This window comes from Embiotoca jacksoni, unplaced genomic scaffold, assembly GCF_022577435.1.
Source record: "Embiotoca jacksoni isolate LCO1_2020_lvr unplaced genomic scaffold, fEmbJac1.0.p SCAF_12, whole genome shotgun sequence".
Lineage (NCBI taxonomy): Eukaryota > Metazoa > Chordata > Actinopteri > Embiotocidae > Embiotoca > Embiotoca jacksoni.
Genome location: NW_027185252.1, coordinates 5508592 through 5532476, shown reverse-complemented (window position 1 = coordinate 5532476; position 23885 = coordinate 5508592). Strand labels below are relative to the sequence as shown.

General features: G+C 38.4%; 2 protein-coding genes across 2 annotated transcripts; both read right to left on the bottom strand.

Moving 5' to 3' along the window:
• Positions 1-597: 597 nt before the first annotated feature.
• On the bottom strand, positions 598-12365 carry perp (p53 apoptosis effector related to pmp22). Its single transcript, XM_069144394.1, has 3 exons — positions 11961-12365; positions 5305-5442; positions 598-2675 (listed from the first exon to the last, which is right to left on the bottom strand). Exons 1-3 carry the CDS (start codon positions 12163-12165, stop codon positions 2464-2466), a joined length of 555 nt encoding a protein of 184 aa, XP_069000495.1. The 5' UTR covers positions 12166-12365; the 3' UTR covers positions 598-2463.
• A 1171-nt stretch (positions 12366-13536) lies between these two features.
• Positions 13537-22756, bottom strand: LOC138195199 (transmembrane protein 26-like). Its single transcript, XM_069144381.1, has 6 exons — positions 22463-22756; positions 21234-21330; positions 20874-20963; positions 17789-17997; positions 17541-17620; positions 13537-16017 (listed from the first exon to the last, which is right to left on the bottom strand). The coding sequence occupies exons 1-6, from the start codon at positions 22666-22668 to the stop codon at positions 15722-15724; spliced, it is 978 nt and encodes a 325-aa protein (XP_069000482.1). The 5' UTR covers positions 22669-22756; the 3' UTR covers positions 13537-15721.
• Positions 22757-23885: the final 1129 nt, after the last annotated feature.

The window sequence follows — 23885 nt, the reverse complement described above, 5'->3', positions numbered from 1 at the left end:
ACAAGTGAACTGATTCCCCCCCGCACAAGCACACGCCCTTGTGTCTTCTGCACATTAATTTCTCTCCCCACCCCTTCCACAGAAAAGCGAGAGCTGTCAGGACATGCTGAGCTACAGTAATTCTTACTTAGGCCTGTCCAAGGGTGGGACTCTCTGGGTGTGTGCTTATCTTAATTTATGACTCACATCTGTGGACTTCTGTGTCATTTATCAAATGTTCCTCTACGTGCCTGCATGTGTGTGCGTGTTTGGTGGCAATCCCTGAGACAGGAACATTATTTGCAGGCGGATCACAATGGAAGTTAATGTTTCACCTCAATAGCATTGTAATCAATAATTCAAAGTTTCATATAGATTTGATTCACATACAATATTAAAGTAAATTACAGGTGTTTGTGTGTTTATTTTTAAGTTTTCCGCCATTTTGTTACGACAAACTTGGAGCAATGTGAAGTTTTATGAAACATTTGGAAAACTGTATAGCACTATATGCACTTAAGTAATGAAAATGACAGTTTCCACTTTCTCCAGCTTGTGTTCCTCTCAAACAAAAACACAATGGGTGCATTGTAAAAAATAGTCCGAAAATGTAACCGCTTCAAAAAAAGGAAGTCTTTATTGCATAAAAATACACAGACTACCAAAGATAATTCAAACTACAGCAGAACAGAAAAAGCTGGGAAATTTCCAATGAGACATTCCCTATAGTACAGTATTCATCCATACAGTAACGAATCGTGTTTTTAAAAGCTGATGGTGTTATGAATGTAGATTCATGCCCATATAAGTAAAAGCATGTTTTAACATCACCTCGAGACATGCAGCTTCCTCAGTGGCCTGAATCCGTCCTGATCACCAATTAAAACTTCCACCAGATGAAATAAATTTACAGCAGTTATTTAGGCAGAAATTTGTTACATAATCAACCTGAAGGACTCCAGGTTAGATGTTAAAAGTTGTGGATTTGGCCACTGATCCATGATGCATTATCACATCTTTGTTTTTATCCCGCAGTCATAAATCATTTCTTCATTTAATTAAATAAAATAACTTGGTTGGACAGTGTGAGTCAGTAAATCCAGACTGACCAATTGGAGAGAACATTCAAGGATTCAACAACACAACACTGAAGAAGCTAAGGCACAAGTTTTACACACAGTAAATCAGAGAGTTGTACACCTTAGTCTCAGTGTCTCATCAAACCAGTGGCTTTATCAGAACTGGAAAATACAATGTTTGGCCATCTGTCTGTGAATGAAAGAAATTTGTTAACTCGGGTGAAAAATTTATCTTCTCTCTGAATTCACTCTAAATGTACGTACTCTGGGGCAACGAATTGTGGAAAACACATTGAGCTTCCAAATTTCTGTTTGTTCCCTTTAAACCCAAATTATGACATCATTATTAAACAAGGCAGCTCACATGAATTTGGATCATTTAATTTTTTTTGCAATATTTCTTTACAAGCTCTAAAATAAATCCAAAAACATCTTTTTATTTAAGAAATGGAAGAAATTCAGCCCTCAAGATGATTTCTGACTAAGACTGTGTTTTTAGATTAATTACCAGGCTCAATGTAAATTCCTCTACTTTACTTCCTGTTCAGTGACAGAAAAGCAACAGTTGCGACCAAGTCAGAATTCAAGCACCTCTTCTTCATCATTATCATATCAACTGTCAACACCGCTCGCCTACTCCTGAAATATGTTATTAATAATGTCCACGACACATCCAAAGACAGCACAACAAACTCCCACAATGAAAACCCCCTTTGGTTATAAGTAAATAAGAATACAAAGCCAGACAGCAGAAAAGAAAAACGTATGTAAACTACATTTCTGTACGGTTTCTATACTGATTACATTCAGTTTCTGAGTCCAGGCCTTTGCTTCCATCTTACCTTATACACAGCAAAAGTACAGAATAAAAAGACACTCCTTAAAGAATGGAGAAAAAAAATATAACACACAGGACAAAACCAGCTGATTGTGATGATTTATTTTGCATCCTCTGCAAAAATTTGAGTCTGGATTGCTCATCTACTTAGATTTTAGGAGCTCTGACATGAATCAGGTAAAAGCTAAGCTTTACGATTAGTTACCTTCTTTAAGTTAAGTGCACTTGGGTGATCTTGCATTGAGAATTACAGTTAAAAAGTACAGATACATTGAGGAATATGTTTCATGTGAAAAAACACCATGGTAAAAAACATTTTTTGAAGATGCTAACTGATCTAAAATAGAGGTCTGTACATTAAAGCAGATGCCACATCCAATCACAATCCACTTCCTGTAAGAATCACTTCTTTCTTTTAACTTCATCCTTCAATGGTGGAGGAGAGGCTTTCCGTCGCTAATCTTTGGTGAAATGGTACAGTGTAAAAATTTTCAATGGCCAGCACAGACCCAGCCCAGAGTGAAAAGAGGAAATGGCTGCAATCGGGTGGGTGTGCAGGTTTTGTCTTTAGGAGGAGGAATAGAAGTATTTGATCTTTGCATTATCGTTCAGCTCGTCCTCGTACTGTGGCAGGCAGCAGAAGAGGATGGCGCAGCCCAAGCTGAGGATGGTGGCGCCCCAACCGAACCCATAGGCCCAGGTGTAGAAATAGTCGCCCTCGAAGATGAGCTCGTTGAATTTGACGGGGTAGATGATCAGAGCGATGATCTGGAGAATCACTACAGAGAGGGACAGACGATAATGGTTTGGTGCACAGGTTTGAATAGTTTGACAGTGCCATTGAGACGTATACCGATTAAACAACCTCATAACTGTCGTCAGAACTTGTTTGAATAATCCTAAACTGTGATTGGTGTTCAAAATAACCTAATATCACCTTCTCCAAACCAGAGAGAAGAGCAGCACAGATAGGAAATCTCTCAGGAAATCACCAAAACCTTTCTCACTTTGGCAGAAAAGTCTCATGTTCATGAAGAAATGTATTCCTCACAGTCAGTCTGATTAAGAAACCAGTTTTCCAGGGAACTCAAAGTTACAACAACAAGAAAATGAAAACTTCTCCTTCTACTTATTATTGAACATTGAAGAACAGAAGGATTTTGAATGTTGTTGTTTATTTATTCAAATAAATACATATGTGATGCTATATGCTAACAACTGCTAAATGCCTTGATGTTTAATGCATTAAATGATATGGTGAGGTATACAATGTGATCTTAATAACCTATCAATATATCTAATAATTTATTTCTGACTCTAATTTTATAATTTGGTTAAAAGAAGATCAAATTTGATGTATTGAACCTTCTGTTACGACAGAACAAGAGACCAACTCTAAATTGTATGTCAGATTGGTCAGATAACTTATCAATGCAAACTGAGCTGCAGCAAGAGAAGGAACAATATTCTCAAAAAACAGTTAAAGTTAAAGTTTAAACCCACTAACAACAAAAAAGACTCAACTCTAAGATTGACAAACAAAGTTTCAAAAACCACAAGAGAAACAAAGAAACTGAACGACGACATTACTGAGTCAGTCATGAAGCCAGTTGGGAGGACAAACTGCACTGACACTAACAGCAGGGTGTGGAAAATACCTTCACAAGAGTGTGTCAGAGTTACATCAACATATCAACATCTGTGAGAAAGTGGTGAGCCATCAGTTCTGGCACTGATGGCTGTCTGTCAAAGTCAGAGGTGTAACTCCAGTTTGCTCCTTGGTGCACTTTCCTGTTAATTATCCTGTTTCTTTCTGCTCTTAAGAAAAAGCAGGGCAGGCAGTGAATAACTGGATCTTTTCACTTCAGCTCAACACAAACTCTCACGTCAATTACAAGGGCAGGTTTCAGTGTCAGAAACACGCTGATAATTTGTGAATTTTGCTTTATAAACTGAGTAACAGGATCATATTGACTTTGTTTTGTAACCATTTTGCTGTGAATACTTCACATTACTGCTCCCTGCTTTCCAATACATAACACATGGTTGAGATGACGGAGTGCTTTTTCCTGCCCTAGAGGCTACCATCGCTTTAGTTCATATCCGTATGGTATGAAAAGCACATTGTACAGACTTATCAAGATGCCCAAGAGAGGTATCCATCCCCGAAAATATTATGGTTTGGTTTTGACACCAGAAGTTTGAAGGATTTGTGGCAAACAGCAGTGACGCACTAATCAGGCTCTGCCAGAATATTACTCAAAGCTTCAGTTTTCTTCACAGTGATTATAGTCTGGACACAATGCTCGTATTGAATTAAAACAGGGGAAAATGATGTTAAGGGGCTGAGAAGGAAACTGTGAATATACCTACGAATTTTCCTACCATCCAGAGATCAAAAAAAGAAATAAGTTTACTTATAATCTATACATTTTTTCTCATCTTTGAATTTTTTCCAAGACTGACTGATACACGAGTCATTGGCAACACCTTTTCAGAAATAGTGTGAAGCAAGCTCAAATGAAGTGAAACTCCTTCCGGCATATTTCAAATGTCTGGCTCTGTCCCATGTTCTCTGACTCGCCGTGGGATGAGTCAGTCTGTAACAGGCTAAACCACCAGTTCCCACAGAGATGTTAAATCAGAGAAGAACACATTCAGCTCTACTTTCCCCACTCCCTTTCTGTCCTGGTACTCCTATTTAACGTCAAACAGATCATCGTCTTCACCCTTTTTTCCGAAAGGATGCCGAAACTAGAATTTTTTTAGCATCTACTTTCACTATGTACCCTTATACAGACCTTCATCTCTCTGCCTGACCCTAATGTCTCATTCCCTCTCAGTCTGTAGACACCCCTCCTCACACATTCCCAGAACAACAAAGCCTAATTCATCGGTGAGGTGTTAGTAAGCTTTAAAGTCGTAATTTGTCAGCTGTATCAGCACTTTTTTTCAGCTAAGGCATGACACAAAATTACACTCAGTGTAGTTGTATTAAATCAAAAGATTAAGGGCATGATAGTTTCAGACTGATGTAAACTTATGGTACTGATATCTGGGAGGTTTGGAGGAAGCAGGTTTGGGAACATTATGCACTATAAGAGCAGAGGCGTGTTCGTCATCAGTTTTACGTCATTTTATTTATTGCTGAGTGTTGCTCTTATTGTAGTAGTAAGAGCTACTTACATTTTCTAACATAGGCACCTAGTCTGCTTTATTCTTCTCAAAAGCAGAAACTGATTTATTTGTTTGTTTTATTGACAGCTGCCATGTTCTCCTGTCTCTGCTTTAAACATTTCTAAATAATTGACGTGTTAGTATTCATACTCATGGAAACTGGGTGTCTCTGTGCCTACTTGTGTGTGTGTGTGTGTGTGTGTGTGTGTGTGTGTGTGTGTGTGTACTTACCGACGAGGATCAACAGTCCACCTGTGAAGATCATCAGACCGACGTTGACAGTACACATAGCCAAAATGGAGACGATGAAGGCGACGATAAGGATGAGGAGGCCGATGATCATTAGAGCAGCCACTGCCTGGGCCCAAGCTGGAGTCCAACAGAAACAAATAAATTAGTGTAATGCTCACAAACAGAAATGGAAACATGAGAAGTCATAACTTTGAAATAGGAATTTCATTTATCTCGTGATGACCTTTGGGTCTTTGTGAGCTTTTCAAGGCCAGTGGATAAACTCTACAAAACTAAGTGGTCAATCTTAAAATTAATGTTACGTCATGTATGTCCTGAAACAATACAGATGTCATACACTACAGGGAAACGACTTTGATAAACTTTGAACTGCAGAAAAAAAGTGCAGAACTCCTACGATGGGGGAACACAACCTCCCAATTTTTCAAAATGTTTCCTCAGTTTTTTAATTTCAGGTTTGTTTTTTTGCAAGAGTCTGAAAAAACTGGCGACAAACTCATCCGAGTCACCTACAGTTATTACCACATCCTCAAAGTAATGAGCAGCAGAAAGTGCTGCAGTGAACTGACTGCTGTGGAGACTTTTCTTTGCTCTGCGTTTCACCTGCCAGGCTACAGATGGATCAACCCGAATGGGTTTTAAGAAAAATGTACTCAAACCAATTTTGTCTTTGGATGATATTTGTATTTATAGAATATAACATCCTAAAAGGACACAGGAAATAACCATCTGACAATACATCAGTTGTCTTTGTGGTAAAGATTTAAATACCATGTGATATCATAGACCACATCAGGTATTTATAAAGGATACTAAAGATAATTTTAGGATCTGTGCTTTATTAATGCAGTTGTGTTTTTCTTTCCCAAACCAGCCCCCTTGTGGAGAAGCACATAAATTAAAGCAGAAACTGCTTATATAATATTTTACAAATGACTAATCTATAACATTTGTCCGCAAATAATTGATTTTTGCTGACCAGTATGTCGTTTTTAGGTGAATTTAGTTATGGAGTTCTTCATAGCTTAGTTGCTGGAAATAAAGGAGTCGTTTGTCATTTAATGTCTACATGGTCTTTAGTCATTGTTGACGCTTTCTCACCAGTTACGAGTCACAACATGAACTCATGACAGAACAATTTACAATGATGATGGGGTTCAAACTGACATCAAGAGACAGGGTGAGAAACAGTTGACTTGTTTCACACCCACCACACCTTTAAAAACTTTTCACTTCTCTGCCACTCTGCAGACATGACCTCTATAATTATAGGGAACATGGAGCAGAAATACAGTCATGTAACACGCGTGACGCACTTCCCCAGTTTTCAATTTTTATGATGGAAAGTGTATAAAATGCTTGACAGATAAAATGCTCAGATTTTCCTATGTTGCTCAGTAAATGTGTACATTAAAAAAAACAAAAAAACATTGTATTGAATGTCTCCATCTGCTAGTGGGCCATCATGTTAAGAGTAGATATGATCGTATGTTAAGCCTGAAGGTTGAATTTCACACAAAGACTAACGCAGGTAATCCTCACATTAATCTATATCTCAAAACTACAGCCAAGCGCTCTGTGTGGAGTTTCAACAGTCACACCCAATTGGCTGATACCGGATCAGTCCACAACCTAAATTATTCACACCTGTGTGTGTTTAGGCAATGCCCAACCTACCTCAGCCAGAGGCATTTCTTTCATGACATACACATCAGACTAATTTGACTGGTTCAATCTTATTTCATGATCATAATAATGCTGACTTCTTTTCAAGCTCATCAACACACACAGTTCCTCTTTACTCAACGCAGGGCTCCTGTCAGTCTGAACGAATTCAGACTGATCTTCAACACAATACACTTATTATTAGTGCACTTTCAAAGTATTTCTGTAGGACAGAGAGTTTTATCCAGAGGTCAAGAAGCAAATCTCTGAAAATTCAAACTAGTGAAACAAAAGGCAACACATTCAAGAAGTGTTGCTGTTTCAAGACTTTTTTGTATTACTAACAACAAAGATGCAGGGAATAAACCACCCGCACATCGTCATGGTATCATTGTTTCTCTTAATTCTATGTATGAAGAATTAGATGATCACATATACAAAAAAAAATAGGGCATTAGTCCGGCAACAGAGCAGATAAATGATTGGTACACACCAGTTAAAAACATTCATATAATGGAAGAAATCAGCTTGCTGCACATAATAATCATATAAGAACACTGAAGATGATACAGTGATATTTCATCATCTTCACTGTGGTGAATTTTAAATTGCTAAAGATCCAGTAGAAATTCAGTATCCTAAAAACTATGCAGAAGTGATTTGTAATGCAATTACAGTGTTTGAATGCCTTCTACACACTTATATTTACACTTTGCTGATGACCTCTGGGTCATTTTTCACATTAAAATGTGCATATTAATGTGCAAAACAAAGAAAGGAATTAATTCCACAATCTCCATTTATATTTAATTTCTTAAAAGTTCTTCTTACATTTTGCTCAAATATTGCTATTTCCTACTAACTGTTCGCTCTCAGGCTCTGGAGTGTGTTCCATTTGTGTTAAAAGTGTGCTTCACCTTAGCATCGTTTCATTTTGAGTGCTTGCTTCAGTTTTTAGCCTGGAAGGGTTCGGTATCTAACGCACATTAAGATGTGACCACTGGAACTGCCGATCACTCTGACTTCATGCCATCCAGCTGTTCCACATCTGTTCATTATCACCACACACATCCAGGAATCTGTTTTTATCTGCAGATTTACTAAAAGGCTCCCAAGGAACTCGACAAATATAAACTCACGCTGACTCTCCCACAGCCTCGGCCCTGAAAAACCAGGGAGACGTTTCTAAACCTTCAGATCTGGTCTTACAGTCAAGGATAATATTCATCAAACCTTTTGGAAGAGGGCTTTCAAGCACGCAGCAGAGATCAACTCGACACCCTGCACTTTCCCTGGAAAGAATTTTAATGCGACACCTGCCCAACCAGCAACTGTAGTGCTCGAAAACACAGTGAACACAGCTTTATTTCATACGGGAAGTTTTCAAGTGAAACATTTTTAATCTTTCATTAAAGTTTTAGCTCAGTGAGTGAGTGATGATATTAAGAGGGCAGCATGGATAAAATCCAGAGCGCAGAGTAACAGTTACTTGATAAATTAATGGACAGCAAATTATCTCACAACTACTTTCATACTCGATCAATTGTTTCAAGTCACATTTCAATAGATTGACAGTAACATGAATATTTTGGGATTAAAGAATGATGGTTGGACAAAATATGGAATCTGAAGAAATCTGAAGACGCCACTTTGAGCTCTGGGAAATTACACTGAGCATTTTTGTGACAACCAATTGAGAAATCAACTAGCAGATTAACAGATAAAGAGAATGATGGGTGGTTACAGTCCCAGTAGTTTTATATTGAAATGTTGATATGGTACATTTTCAGAAGACTATCTGAAAGCTGATTATGAATAAATTACACAGACTGGAATTTCTTTTTTTTTTTTTTTTTTTTTGCTAATCCAATAAAGGAAAATGAAATCTCTTTCCATTTATAAGATTGCCTTAACTGAACTAACAGACTCCAAAAGATTAGAGGGCTTCATAAATTTCATTGTTTCAGAATATCGTCATCTCATGAACACAAAAACATGTTTGTTCCTGTTGGTCACAGGAAGGCTGCAGTTTGAGGGAATACAGTCTTCCCGTCAACACATGGGAGCGGCTGAAACACGCCGTTTGGTCCTTTTCCAAGTCACAAACATCTTCCACACACACACACACACCATCTGTGCTGCGGAGGAACTGCAGGGCAGAAATGTACCGTGCATCCAGCCAGAAGTCTTCTGGAAGCTGTGTTTGTCTTTTGTTTTACTACCTCAGTCCTGCTGAGAGTAAAGCAGCACTGGACAAAACAGCAGCAGAGAGCAGTTCAACCGAAAAACAAAACTACTTGGTCTAAAACTTCAAATGAGGACAGGAAATGTCTGCAAAATACTGTTAACAGCAACTTGTATTATCAGCCCTCATAGCGGGTCTATGATGCTGACTTATTGACAGTCACATTTATTAGAACTAAATAAAAACACGAGTGTTAAATCAATAATTAGTTCTCACCAATAATTGTTTGTGATAGGACTCTCTGCTGCTGCTGTGAAAGAGCCAATTGAAATCGAAACCAGGGCTGCAGCTAACGATTATTTTCATCCTAACAGACAATTATTTTCTCATTTAACTAACTTACTGCTCGTATATGTCCCCGTGTGTTTGTTTTGGCTTAATATTGTTTGAATTTATTTTATTTATCTTTAATGACTTAAAAGTTTGAAGTCTTTCAGATTTTCAGATTTGTTTTATCTCTGTTTGAGGTTGTGCAGCAATTTGATCAACTTTTGTTGTATTGAAATGTGCTATATAAATAAAACTGACTTGACTTAAATAATAAGTTCATGTAAATTCAAAACTATAGTAAAAAAAAAAAAAATGCCAATCACAGTTTATTAGAAATTGATTTCTTCAAATGCTTTGTTTCACAGCCCAAAAATAACATTCATGATATAAAACGATAGACGATGATAGAAAATCTTGACGGCAAAAGGACTGGAACTAAAAAAAAAAAGGATTTTCTTGAGGTTGGTATTCGAGATTCGTTCTCAGGTGTCGTGAAAACATAAAACATTGCAAAGTTCCTTGAAGTCATTAACACAAACCTTGAAGCACTTTCTGTCAGGAATAATGAGTCTAATCAAAGACTCGACACTATAAACCAGAAATATGTAACGGTGATAAAAGTGCGTTTTGTGCAGAGATGGGCAACATGCTTTCAGCTATAGTGAGCCCACAACAAGTGAAAGTACTGATAACTAATAATACTTTTTGCAGATCCCAACATGGACCTGCATGCCTTTAGCTGAGTGAGGTGCCTCCCATAGAGTTGCGTAAGAGCAACAATGTTGTCTTTGTTGGTGACTGAGGGTGTGGGATAACAAAATCCAACCTGAGTAGGAGAGAGAGAGCGAAGTGACGTCTGCTCTGCTCTGCTCACAGCTATTGTTAAACACACTTCCTGTGAGTTATGTTTCCATCAATCTAAACCAAAGGGTTTAGATTGATGGAAAAGCTCATAAACAGTTTGTCTAGAAATACATAACTGTTCAAACCTGCTTCTCATTTGCTTTTTAGGAAGGTAGGTCAAAAACGATGTAAAATGTGCCCAAGGTGTTTCGTTTTTGCCAACGCTTGCCAGCGGCACATCGAGTCAAACATACCACACTGTGAGAGCAGCTGGACAGGAATGAGTTTTTCTTAAAGTTTGAAGCCACTTTTGAGCTCTGTTGCTCCGCTGACTCCCTTACAAGAAACCCACAAAGCTCAGATATTTCATCTGTTGGCAGTGATAGAAGTGGTTGTTGTAATAAAAGCAGCGCTGTAAATGTGCAGCACCGGTGTTAGCAGCGTAATGCATCAGTAGTTTTTGGAGGAGCCTGAAAATCCACAAACAGAGCGGCGGGGATGGAAATATGACTGGAGCGATTCTTCAAATGCCTGCTCCAGGAGATTTTATCCAGCATGTATTTGAATCAGTGTGGTATGACACTGGCCTGAAGCTCATATTTAATCACTATTTATATTCAAATCAGAATTTAAAAAAAAGAACATTTACTGGCAGCAGAAGGTTACAGATCATTTAAATATCTACAAGGAGACTTTCAAAGTTTTGAAGTGAATCTATAGCAACAAAGTATTTTGAAATTACGACATTATTAAAATAACAACACTGTGAATTGTCTTTAGATAGATAGATAGATAGATAGATAGATAGATAGATAGATAGATAGATAGATAGATAGATAGATAGATAGATAGATAGATAGAAATAGGGATAAGAACTGAAGAATTACAAAGAAATCAACCTATAAATAAAAAGATTAATACAATAAAAAGTGACAACAAGAAAACAAATCTGCTCTTTATTAAACACAGTTCCTTTAGTTCTTTAAGAACTTAAATAAAGGCTGAGATTATATAATTTGAAGGTACAGACAGGTGTCAATCTTTGATCTTTACTTTCTTTCCCGTCTTTCACTTTTACTCACTGCTCAGTGGATCATATCAAGTATTCTCTGTTTGAATTGGCTTCTTTCCATTTTTCATTAGTTTTCATTTATTAGTTTTCGCCTTGTTGGAACCACTGATATTGTGGGTCTCTGTAAACATGCTCTCGGCCTTTACAAACAAACTTGAGGATAAATATTCCTCCTAGCAGGGAGTATTTAAAGTTAACAGGGAGAGGAGGCTGTCAGGGATTCTTTAACACCACCTGCACGAAGCCTGCCCCCTTTCTGCTCCATCTGCGCGGGCTGTGGACAACGAAAACAAAAGTGGAGACTAAAGTTCATTCCGCCTGACTGACTGGGAGTGCTGTAGGCCTCCCTCCTCCCCCTCAGACTAGACTTTTTGGTTATCACAGGTCGACAGTCTCAAGTTACAGTATGTGAATGTTGAATTTTTACGCCACAGACACCGGATCAGCTCATGTTATTAAACACCGCCATTCACCTTGGTGTTGTTATTTTGGAACAACCTAACCTATGATGTTTACTGTGTGTCGTCAGGTGAAACTTACAGTTTTCCATGAGCGATTTGCACTCCCAGTTGTCATTCCTGCCCCGGCAATGGTCCCACATACTGGCGTAGTCGGACTTGGCGTCCTTGTCCTCGACCCATCCCGACGTGGCGGCGATGGCGATAATGTCGAAAATAATGGCGAAGAGCAGCAGCAGGGGCACGATCCATTTGCACCGAGGGTAGGCGATCCCGCAGCGGAACATGACCGATGATCAGAGTGTGTACAGCGGGGCAGAGAGAAGGACAAGCAGCGGGCAGAGAGTTGTTGTCCGTCCGGCGGTGTGAGTTGGTGCGAGTTGGTGTCTTGTGCGTCTTAGCGCAGAGAGAGTGACAGTAGGGTGACGTGCGGATACCAGATAAAAGCTTCAGCCCCACCCGAGAATGCAACGCAGCCGTCAACCTGGTTTGGGACCTGAAGGGCAGGGCTTGTTTGGTTATAAAAGCTGGAACAGGCCCAGCCCCAATCAATGTGTCATATTACAAAGAATAAACAGACAGGGTCTACGAGTCCTGACCAGCACGAATTATTTTTCAAACGTAAAGTTGTAGTTTTGATGTCACAACAGGTAGTTAGGCTGTGAGGAGGTGGGTGGTAAGAGGCAAGGTAGAAAAGGAGTTAGAAAAGCCAGAGATGGCAAAAATGATGCAGTATATGAAACTGCCACTAGATGGCAGCCCAGCTCACTCCGACAACCAAGAAAACATACAGTTAAAGGCAAAAAAACACAATGATGATTTTATTTGCCCTGTATTGTTCCTTCTCTGTACGGGTTTATATATAGGCCTAAATATATATGCATATACATACATATTTATACACATATATGCTATACATACACGGAAAAACATGTATAATGTTTTGTGTTTTTTTCTTGCATTATAGGACATTTAGTTTTAAGTTATTAGTTTTACTGCAAGTGCAATAACTGTATGTATTGTAGCTGCTAAAACTTTTATCAGAAGACACAAAATGCTTGACAAAGTGCAATTTTTGTGTTGATTATTATTACTTTTTCAAATATTTTTGTCACTTGTGTTAGGCTATATTTGAACACCGATGATTCATCCGTCCGTCCGTCTATCCGTCCGTCTGTCCCCCCACCCATCCTATTCTTCCATATCTGTATATATATCTATCTATCTTGCTGCTGTGGCACTGGGATCAATAAAGTTTCTCTTATCTTATTAAAGAACTGTTAAAACATTTCCAATGCTGATGCCTCAATGGAGAGAATGCTATGAGAGCCAATGAGAGGTTTGATTAGTATGAAAATCATGCAGTCAGGTGTGAGACTGGGCTGCCAACCACTATCATCAAAACAGACTAATGTGAAAAAATGTTTTATTCGAAAAATAGTCCATTTCTCCAGTGAAATTACAAAGACCACCAGAGTCTATGATAAGGAACAAGGAGTTCTGGCTGCTCCTACTTTATATAGTTGCTTGTTTTGAGGATGAGCATGCAGTCTCTTATGCTGTGCATCAAAATCTTGTTCAATATCTCTCACTGTGATCATCATACAGATTTAATGAAGAGTTAGAACAAGAACAAGATGATTCTGTCAGTCAATGAGGAAGGTGAATATTTTAATAACCTTAAAGTAAAATAATAGGGATGAATAAGGTGAGAAACTAACACAGTGTTACTGTTGTTATAATAAAATCCACATGCAAACAGATTTTCTACAGAATCACAATACATTATTAACTTAAATGTCGTCTTGTTTTGCTGCTTACATCAGTACACCTGTCAAACAGTGTGAGTGTGACGAGGTTCCGATTTTGAGTTTTGATACTGGTGACTCCTTTTTGACAGACTCAGCAGAGAGAAGGCGAAACTGACGCTCTGACAGTGAATAACAAAACGAGTCTCATGACAGTTTGACAGCAGTGATTTCACTGGGAGCTGAAAACCCTTCAACCCTCAAATGAAACCAATTCTGATGCAATATTACAAACAAAAACTGTATGATGAGTCTGTCACCGCTTCAGTGTCACAAAGCTGTCCTAAGACGACATCAGCAAAGTGTTACTACACTGACGTCCACAGAGGGGAGACAGCACTCTGTTTGTGGGTATTACATTGGCTATACAAAACTATTCAAATCGCACAAAGGTATTTAGGTTTTAAGATGGATTTTGAGTTACACATTGAGAGCAGCTGTTACTAGAAGGTGAGCAATGCAACCTGCTCAAAGAATATATTCTTTGACTCAGAAATATAAAGAGAAAGAGATCAAAACAAACATGCAAAGAGGACAAGTTCAAATTTCCTATTGGAGCACATTAGCAGTGATACAAGTCAAATAAATGTAATGACATATGCCTCAGAGCATCCATCATTAAGTACTGATGTCCATCTTCAAAACACTGCTTCTGTAAAAACAAATCATGTTTCAGGAACATATTTTTTAAGTAACAAGTAATTATAATGAAGAGGAGGTGCATTAGCATATGATACAGTTTATAAAACAAGATAAAAAAAAAAATTGACACTTTACAGGATATGATATTTGGTGGCCTTTGGGTTAAAAATGTAAAAAAGATAACAATAAAAACAACACATAATTTTGGTTTATTGACAAGTTAAACTGCCCAGTTTGTGCTGAGGTTGTAAACATTGTCACATAAAACAGGGATGATACTGATTCATTGGCAGTATAACGCCTACAAAAGCTGAGCTTTTATGTCACACACAATTCAAATGGAGCTCATTACCTGAGTAAAGTTTTATGTGGGTTGAGTTATAGACACTGCAGATATTCAAGTTCATTTCTAGCACGTCCCGAAGTAACAATAATCAAAGTAACCATCAGGATTGAATCATTTTCAGATAACAAATAAACATAATTTTGACCTGTTAAAAGCATCTTTCACTTTTTGTAAAGAGTCGTCATCTAAGAGGGACGAAATAACATCTCTCCAATGGTTTTCCAATGATGCGATAGTTTTTTTTTTTTTTACACATCCAACTCCTATAGAATAGGATAGTTTTATCAGTTTAAACTTCCTGCCCGGGTTTACACAGGAAAATTGCTCCATCTCAATCTCAGCGTCTGTCGGCACTTCACAGCCTCTGTGTCATCCACTATATCCGTTTGCCTCTCTTCCTGTTCCTGCTGCCCTCACTTCCTCTCAGCCAGACATCATGCATCATCACGGCTACAAATCTGACAAACTCTTATCTAATCAGGAGCCTGGCTTCAGTTACTGTACAGCAGGCACGACTCTGACAAGCAGAGGTCGTGCTGTGAAACTTCTTTAATGTAACTGTATGGTGCTATTGTGCAATATTGGTTTACACAAGATCATATCAGGGTATTCTTTCACTTGGACCCCCACAACCTTTTCCTGTTTGGCTCTGCTTCCTTCTCTGCTCTTTGTCACACCAGTTTGTCACTATATAATCCAACGAGTACATATAAGTACTACAATCCATTTAACTGAGTCGACAGAGGTTCAGAGAAATGTCAGTGAAGTGAAGTAAGAGCTCTGAAATGAGTTGGATGTGAACTTGGCAACTTCATCCTTTTGCAAGTGTAAGGAAATGATTGCTCATAGTTTTCTGCTTCTAATCATTCACAACTAATTGATTCCAGACAGTCAACTAAATTGGGAGAAGAAAACAAAAATTTAACATTTCCCTTTATTCCTGCTCCAACTGCAGTTTTCACCACTTTACTATAAGTGTAAACCGTTGATTGTAATGTCCCTCCATCTCCCAGATTCCCCTCGACTGCCATGGTGTACTCATTGAAGTCACGGGACATCACTGCCCCTCACAGAGCTGCGACCGGCGGTTCTGAAGTCCTGGCATATGATGACCAACCTGTAAAAGTTCAGTATGACCACCAGGAAGTTCTTGATGGCAAAGAAAACGAGCATCTGGTGGAAGACGTCGAAGTGGGTCATGACGGTGAGCCTGACCACCAGAAAAGGCCCGTCCTGGATCAACAAGGCCTCCACGATGCTCCATATGTCAGTGCTGTGTTTAGTCAAGAAGGAGGGCTCCTGGATGCCCGGATCAACATCACTGTTGGGTTTGGAGTTCACAACTATTCCATAGAAGGAGACAAGAATACAAAAACAGTTGAATGAAACGCTCATTGAGGAAGTTATGGGAGTCTGTTAGGTTAGGTTAGGTTAGGTAGTTACTTTATTAATCCCCGAGGGGACATTTTTTCCACAGTTGCGCAGCTTTTCTTACTATTTTTTACTGGACTGGTCGGCATTTTTTTAAGAAATACATTATGTTGTAAAGGAAAAGCTGTAATTAACCAGTTCAATCCCCGAACATGAGAGCAAAGACAAAAGAACAACCAGTTGTATCCATGCATCCAACTGAATTTTTCAGCCGGTTCTCATAACTACATTTCTTATTTTTAGCTCCTAAAATATCGTTTTAGTTGAATGCAGTTTATCTGACATCTGCATCTACAGACAAACTATGAATGAACATTTGGGGACACAAGGTTCATTTAGTGGCTGTTTTGGGCCTTTCAATCACATCACATGATCGTCATCAGCAAATGTTCAAGGTCAAGAATCATCCTCAGATTTTCAAACGCAAATTCTTATAATGATCGACGGAAAAATTAAAGGTTTCAACTTTTAAGGATTACTGGACAAATTTAATCAGCTGATGAAGATCATTGGATGTGATCGAAAGCTCCAAAAAGAGCTACTAAATGGACCGTTTGGTGAGATCAACTGCTGTTTCCACAGTCAAGACAACTGTAAGCCTCAGATGCATGAACATGTTGCATCTGTATGTTGACACTTCGTGTGTTTACAAGGGATTCAAACATGGCCGCACACTCGCAAAAAGACACACCCACACAAATGGACACTGTTCACACTGACCGAGCACTCTGCATTCAAGGTAAGTGCACTAAATGTTCTATGACGGTAAAGATAAACATAAGAGTATCATTAGTAAGATCCATTCATAAATTATATGGTGGGGTTATGAATTATTGAGACCATTAATGGGGTTTATCTGTTCTGGGAACAAAGTTTTTCTGTTCTTCTTCTTTCTTTACACCCTGTCCTTTGTTCTCTCAGACTTCAAAAAGCGGGTTTATATTCTTCTCTGTGCTCAGTGTAACAAGTTTCAGGCAACAACATCTGCTTGTTGGGCTTTGCCTGATAATGTCCTCCTCTTATCAGCCACGGTGAGAAATGAAGACTTTGTTCAACTTGAATTTCAAACCCTGAATTCCCCTCAAAAGACCATCAGCATGTATATAAAAAAAAAAAAAATCCATAAGTGGTTTGTATAGTACATATTTCTGTTGTAGCAATATGTTTTTAACAGTCTGAAAGTAGGGACATGTCTGTGTCTGTGTTTATGTTCTTTGGGGAAGTGGAAACAAATTTGGGGTTAATTATTTCCCACCGCAAGAGATAGTGCTGATCTGCATTTCTTTGTTTACTCAGGCTTAGACTTTACTAATGTTTTGATAAGTTTTAAACTGCTTGTTTAGATTGTCCCACTCTGGGGCCGTGGTATAAACCTCTGCTGTAACGGCTTAATAAGCAGCAAAGTTAATGATTTACTGCACAAACACACACTGACCGGCCAGATGGAGGGGAAACTGCAGCATGCTCCAGGTCCATACAGCCAAAATGATGTAGACCAGCTCAGGACTGTTGTCTCTGCAAAAGATCACATTGGAAATATAGAAAGTCTTAAGAGTTTTGGGGGTTATTTCAGTTAAAATATTGTGATAATTTCAACACATTTCTACACCTTTGTTTGTATTTAATGTATGAAAACTATGAAGAATATTCATAACAGAACGAGGAACACGATTAGCCACCCACTTGACATCTGACAGCGTCTCACTAGTGAATTCGAGGATGTCTGCTGCCGTGCCAACGAAAATTAAGAGAAGCTGAGACAGCTCATCTCTTGTGACACCGCCTCCCAAGGGGAGGAGCCACTTCCCCACGATGAGGAGGATGAGCAGGATCTGATGAAGAGCCAGGATCCAGTCATTGGAGCAGACAGCTGTCAACGCCTGGTTAATATTCTGGAAAAGGAAAAGAGACCGAGAGATATTTCTTGACAACTAAACAGGTTTTCTGGGAGTCATCATGTTATCCCTTAATTTGCAGCTACCTCTGAGCTCATACAGACTATAGGTAAATATTATCGTTGCATTACTCAGTCTCTCAGTACTTTTCCAACTTCCCTGCAGTGTCAGTGGCTAAATCTTTTAAAGACACACAAACAAACATACACTCAGCAATCACTTTATGAGGACCACCTGTGCAATCTAATGCAAACAAATACAACAGTGCTGCTCCTCATTAATGGTAATACATGGACAAAAGTTTCAGAACAAATCATTATATTATTCAGTCCAGCACACCACCTGCTGTGACCTCAATAGAAAAAAGGATCACCTTTTCATGTTAACAAAAACAGAAAATTAATAAAGCTTCATAAAAGTAGAATTTGTGGCAGAACTGTTGAATTTGATTGAATTCGATTGCACAGGTGTTAAAAAAAAAAATTTGCTCGGTGGGTTTATAGTTTTATTTCTTTAAATAAAGGCTTATTCATTTCCTATAGTATCTGGACAATGTAGTTTTTGGCAAACAACACTGAAAGTACATCTGTAATTTGTTCAGGACTTTCTTCAGAGACAGATTTGGTGCACTCAAAAGCACTTATAGCAGCAGGAAGGTCAGCGTGGGACTGACTCAAAATAAATAACAATGTCCGCATTCCTCAGAAAATGTCACCAAGTGCAACGATGTGATTAACAGATGTGTTTTTAATAGTTTTTGTACAACAATGGAGGTTATAAGTCATGTTAGGATTTGACAACACTGCCTAAACCTTCCTCACATCACTTCACTGTTTCTTTTTTATTTTAATGGAATTTGTTGACAAAAAGGAAAATGCAGTATATCACCAGACTTATCCTTCAGTGAGTTCATTGTGTTGCACAACTTGACCATTGCTTTTATGAGTGAAAAACAGAGACGTGTTGGGGCATGCAGCCAGCTTTAGGAAGTGTGCTGACCAAACCTTGTATTTGTAATTCCCCTGGGTTAAATGGATGGCGTGGTTGTTTAACTGGTTTTGATATAAATGACCTTAAATGCTCTCCTCTCACTGCTATTAGACACACTGCTTTTCTGCCTCTTGTGTTTATAATTATTTTCAGAAATACTCTCTTTTGATCAATCTAAACTGAACTTTTCATCCTTATTCTATCACTTATTTTTTGCTTTGGTTATGAAAATAATGAAGCAGAGATTGTAGCTTATTTTAATTGTATTCTTGGTTCTCTAATAAGTGCATTGTTAGGTTATTAAGTCATAATGTTTTACGATTTTCAGTGGAAGTTTCCGCCCTCTCTTTTTTATGACTTCCTATATGGATATGCATACCATTAGCATAGGTTTATTGCTAGGCCTGCCTCACGTCACCTGGAGCAAAACAAAACAACAGTTTCTTCATGATTTAAGTGCTGCTTTTGATAGTGATTACCATAGTATTTTGAATCTGAATACCTTTGTACAAAAAAATATTACTATAAATGAAAAATAAAAAACATTGTCAACCATATATCATTCTGATAACAACACAGAAACCACAGTTTAGCACTCTTCACCACATTGTTCTTGACTTCACATTAGGGTTTATAAAAAGAGAAGGATGCTGCTTTTTGAAGATATCGGTGAAAGAAATTTGTGCTAAAAACTATGTTTCAGTGTGATAGTGTTTAATTTTTGGGGGGAAAATTGCAGGTGAACTGCATTATTGAGATTATTTTGCCAATTTCTTTTCAGATTAATGACTCTTTGTATGTGTTTACAACGAAACAAAAAAACAAAATCTAAATCAAGCAAATGCCATAGGTGGAAAAAAAAAAAGTTTTTGTATTGTTTGAAACACAACAGTCTGCAAAATTAAAGTTTGCTCCCATGCAGATATTCTTATGAGACATATCAAGCACACTGCTCCTCATCAGCTGACCAGGTTAGTTATGAAATACTTTAAATACTGAACCATATATTGTGTTGAATCCAAACTGCAGTGTAAGTGGTTTCCAAGAAATACATCATAAAATATTCATCAATCATTTTAAAGAAGACTGGAAAGATTTCCATGTTAAAGAAGCAGCCAGGCAGGAGTTAGATTATTTTAGCATAAAGACTGGACGCAGAGGAAGACAGTTAGCATGACTCATCTCATACGAATCCACAAATCCGTTCAATTAATTGAACTATCTGAATTTAAGGAGCAGTACCACACCTCAAACACTCCACTTCCGGCCATGTGCCTACAAATACCTGCCTATCTGGCACATCTGTCTGCTACTGATGTACGTGCGCTGCTCCCGTTGTTCGTGACTCCCCCACCCACCCTCCCTCTCGTCCTCCTATTTTTCTATTCCCTCCGTGATTCTTATAAGTACCTTGGGGATCTGCAAGGCCCGAGAGCTGCAGTGGATTCTCAGCTGAGCCTTCCCCAAACCGCATGTCTTGCTCAGCTCCAACGCATACCACCGTACCATAATCCATAAATTATGTTCATACCCAATCGAGGTGGAGGTCTTTGCTAGTTAATGCCTAGAAAATCTGAAGAGTTTAATGGCCATGTGTTTCTTATTGGGTATTTTGTGCTCGACTGTTTCTTGGCTGGGTGCAGTGGGTTCCTGAAATGTGCAACAAGAGTTGTGCGTTTGCAAATTTGTGCCATTCTGTTGTGGTTTGAGCTCTTGGTTGATTTCACTTCCCTGCATACAGCAATGAAATACATCATGTAAAAAAAAAAAAAATCACCTGTCTCAGTCCTGTTCATGTCAGGGTTTTGCAGACAGATCACACGAGAATATGTCCTGCTATAGGCAAGTGAGGGGAAGTACATTTTTCATTCTATCACTCTTACCTTCAGGTAATGCTGGTACGTGATGTTTCCCACAGTCTTGTTCGGAGTTATCGCCCCGAACACATTCCCCCAGGAGTCAAGCTTTTTGCACTGAAAACAGTTGAAAGAAGCTTTTACAGACTGAGTTTCACAGGATACTTGTACTTTTTACTTTGTACTCTACACATTTGATTAAAAAGACAATGCAGTATTTAATGAAACTGATAAATGAATGTTGAACTGCAGGTTTATATGCAAAGAGCTGGAGTTCTGCAACCTTCCCACACATCAACATATTTCATTAGATTACACGTTTGGAAATCATGCGAGCTGCTGTTTCAAGCGGTGACAGTGAGTATTTTCGTTTCTGGCATGGAGCACCTCGGGGCCGATGGCTTTGTTCTGCTGGTGGTGGAGCTCCAGGATCCAGATGGAGGGAATGATACTGATGAGAAACAAGAAGATCGGAGGAGAAAACCTGCAAGACAACCAGCAGCACTTCATCAGCACAGTTGCAAACTGATGTAAGACAAACCATTTATCAATGAATAATACACCATGTAGAACTGATTTGATGAAACTGTTTCCACCTCCATCAAGCAAATATATCAGGCTCCAGTCACTCAGATGCAAAGATTTCCTGCAGTTCTTTGTTTTTCTGATACTGAATAACATTTTTAAAGGGTGGAAGTAATTACTAGTTGCAGCCCTAAAGCAATTCCACTTTGCTCTCTGTTCACTTCCTCAAGCTCCCACACGAGCCACTGTTTCTTTTAAGGCTTGATCATGAAGCTGCAATGTTTGATTATTTTTTTGGGAACATTTTTAATGACGAGATGCTAAAATTCCCTGATTCACGCCTCTTAAATATCAATATTTTCTGCTTCCTTTAATTTTCTTTGATAAAGAACTGGAAATCTTTTGGTCACGGAATGCTGGTCAGAATAAAACAAAACATTTTAGTTTGTGCCTTTTGTGAAACACTGGTCAACATTTTCTTCAATTATATAACACTTTTAAGACTACATGCTAATCGGTTAGTTGTGAAATGAGTGGACAGAGGAATAGCCAATGAAAACAATCATTATTTGCAGCCCTAGTGAATAATCACACAGGATATCATAAAAATCTTTTGCACATCTCTGAGCAGGGAGAAGGCAATAGATGGGTGGTTGCTTCTCTTTAGATCACATACTGCATTGCACTAGATTAATATTATGTCAAATAAAATAGAAAGTTTAACAGATAACTTACATATTAAGAAAATTAAATACAGAGTATTGTTTACTAATTAAGTTCATACATAGAGCAAGGCTATTTGGGGAGGCTCAGTTCCTGCAATCAGAGTCAGGGGTTACCAACAACATTTAACAATAGCAGCAAAGGGCTAAGCAGGATGTGGGGATCTCAGGGAGGGGGGAGAGGTTGAAGTCTGATGACAAAAGCTTAATTAATCATGCATTATACTGTGCATCGAATAAGCAAAGAAAATCTCTGAAAACCAGAGCGTTGGAATTAGTTTTACACAAAAATGAGCAGCTCAGGGGCAATGAGCAACCAAATGCATCCTCAGGGATAATATAATTACAATATTGGGCTACAAGTTTTACCATTTGTAATCCTTTCCATTCCGTCTCTTCAGTGTTATGATCATTTCAGCAACAAGCGGCAGCAGGAGGAAAGTGAGGAACCAGTAACTGTAATCCTCCTTGTCCGGGTTGCTCTTCACCCATGTCACCCTCCAGACTCCTGTCAGGGAAACCAGGATGAATAGCGCTCTGGTGATGATCGCACACAGAAACTTCAGCAGGCTCATCCCGCCGGCTGCTGCTGGCTGCAGGTCGGGTTTGGACACCGTGGCTGGCCAGTTATTCCTGAGTGTTCAGACTCCAGACCTCCGTGAAAGCTGCACCCACAGCGACACAGTTGGATCTAGTTTTTTGAACAAAGTCCCCAAAGTTTAAGCTCCGCCCATCAATTTTTTTCCCCTCCTAACTCTGACGGGGGAACCAAAAAAATGGAGAGTTACCGACTCTAACCCGAACTCTGTGGGCTGCAGTTAAATACAGAGCAAGCTGTCTGAAAGAGTTAATTCAGAATGGTTTAACGATTTATGGATGACATCTTGACTTGATCACAAAATGTACAGGAGAGGGCAGCATCACATCGTCCAGAGCAGCAACATAAGAGCACATCCTCTGCTGTTTTCATTCCTGGAGACTATAAATTACTTCATCGAGCTGAACATGAACCACAAGGCTGCACATTAACTTATTTCTCTCAGTGAAATTACATGAAGCTAGTGCTGAAGAAGTATTTAGGTCATTTAAATGTCAATACCACAAGATAAAAAAAAAAAAGAGTCCTTATCAGCAAAATGTGCTTAAATTATCAAACACACACTGTATAAGTGTAATTACAAGTGCTTTAAACTTATATTTTAGCATGGTACTAAATATATCTTACATTCCAAAAGGATTATATTTCAAAGGTTACACATGAGAATTAAAAAAATATATATTCTTATTGGAATAGCTATTTAATTAAAATATTTAAATATAGGCTAGAAAGATTCACTTTTGTGAGTACATTTTTTGTAAAAAAATAAAAAAAAATAGGTGCATGTACTGTTTAGTAGTGGGCCAGAATTATGTTAATATACTCATATATATACATACTGTATACAGCCTACAAATACATAGCATTGTAAAACTATGTAAAAATTTAAAAATTGTTTAGATTTCATAATAGCCTAGATAAAAACTACATGCAAAGGTTTTAGGCAATAAAAGTAGGGATGCTGTCAAAAAATAATGTCATGAATAGTTTTTAATTGATCAATTAATGCAGTAAAAAGCACCTGAATCCAATCAATATAATTTTTTTTTGTCTTGGAGAACTTCATACTTGGCTGTTTGTCTGTATATTCAGGCTAACTCGCAGTCATCTGTCTCTTCATGTAACCCCAGACTGACTACATGTTGAGACTGAAGCTCTGTGGGGGCCAGATAGGTTTCAGGTTTCAGGTCTATC

Bases quoted from the DNA above. Each gene is read 5' to 3' on its own strand.
- perp (XM_069144394.1), bottom strand. From the start codon at position 12,165: ATGTTCCGCTGCGGGATCGCCTACCCTCGGTGCAAATGGATCGTGCCC. The intron at 5,443-11,960 runs GTAAGTTTCACC...GTTGGACTCCAG, and splicing joins CAAATCGCTCATGGAAAACT to CTTGGGCCCAGGCAGTGGCT. The intron at 2,676-5,304 runs GTAAGTACACAC...CCCTCTCTGTAG, and splicing joins TGGACTGTTGATCCTCGTCG to TGATTCTCCAGATCATCGCT.
- LOC138195199 (XM_069144381.1), bottom strand. From the start codon at position 22,668: ATGAGCCTGCTGAAGTTTCTGTGTGCGATCATCACCAGAGCGCTATTC. The intron at 21,331-22,462 runs GTAAAACTTGTA...GTTGTCTTGCAG, and splicing joins AATGGAAAGGATTACAAATG to GTTTTCTCCTCCGATCTTCT. The intron at 20,964-21,233 runs GTGCTCCATGCC...AACTGTTTTCAG, and splicing joins ACAAAGCCATCGGCCCCGAG to TGCAAAAAGCTTGACTCCTG.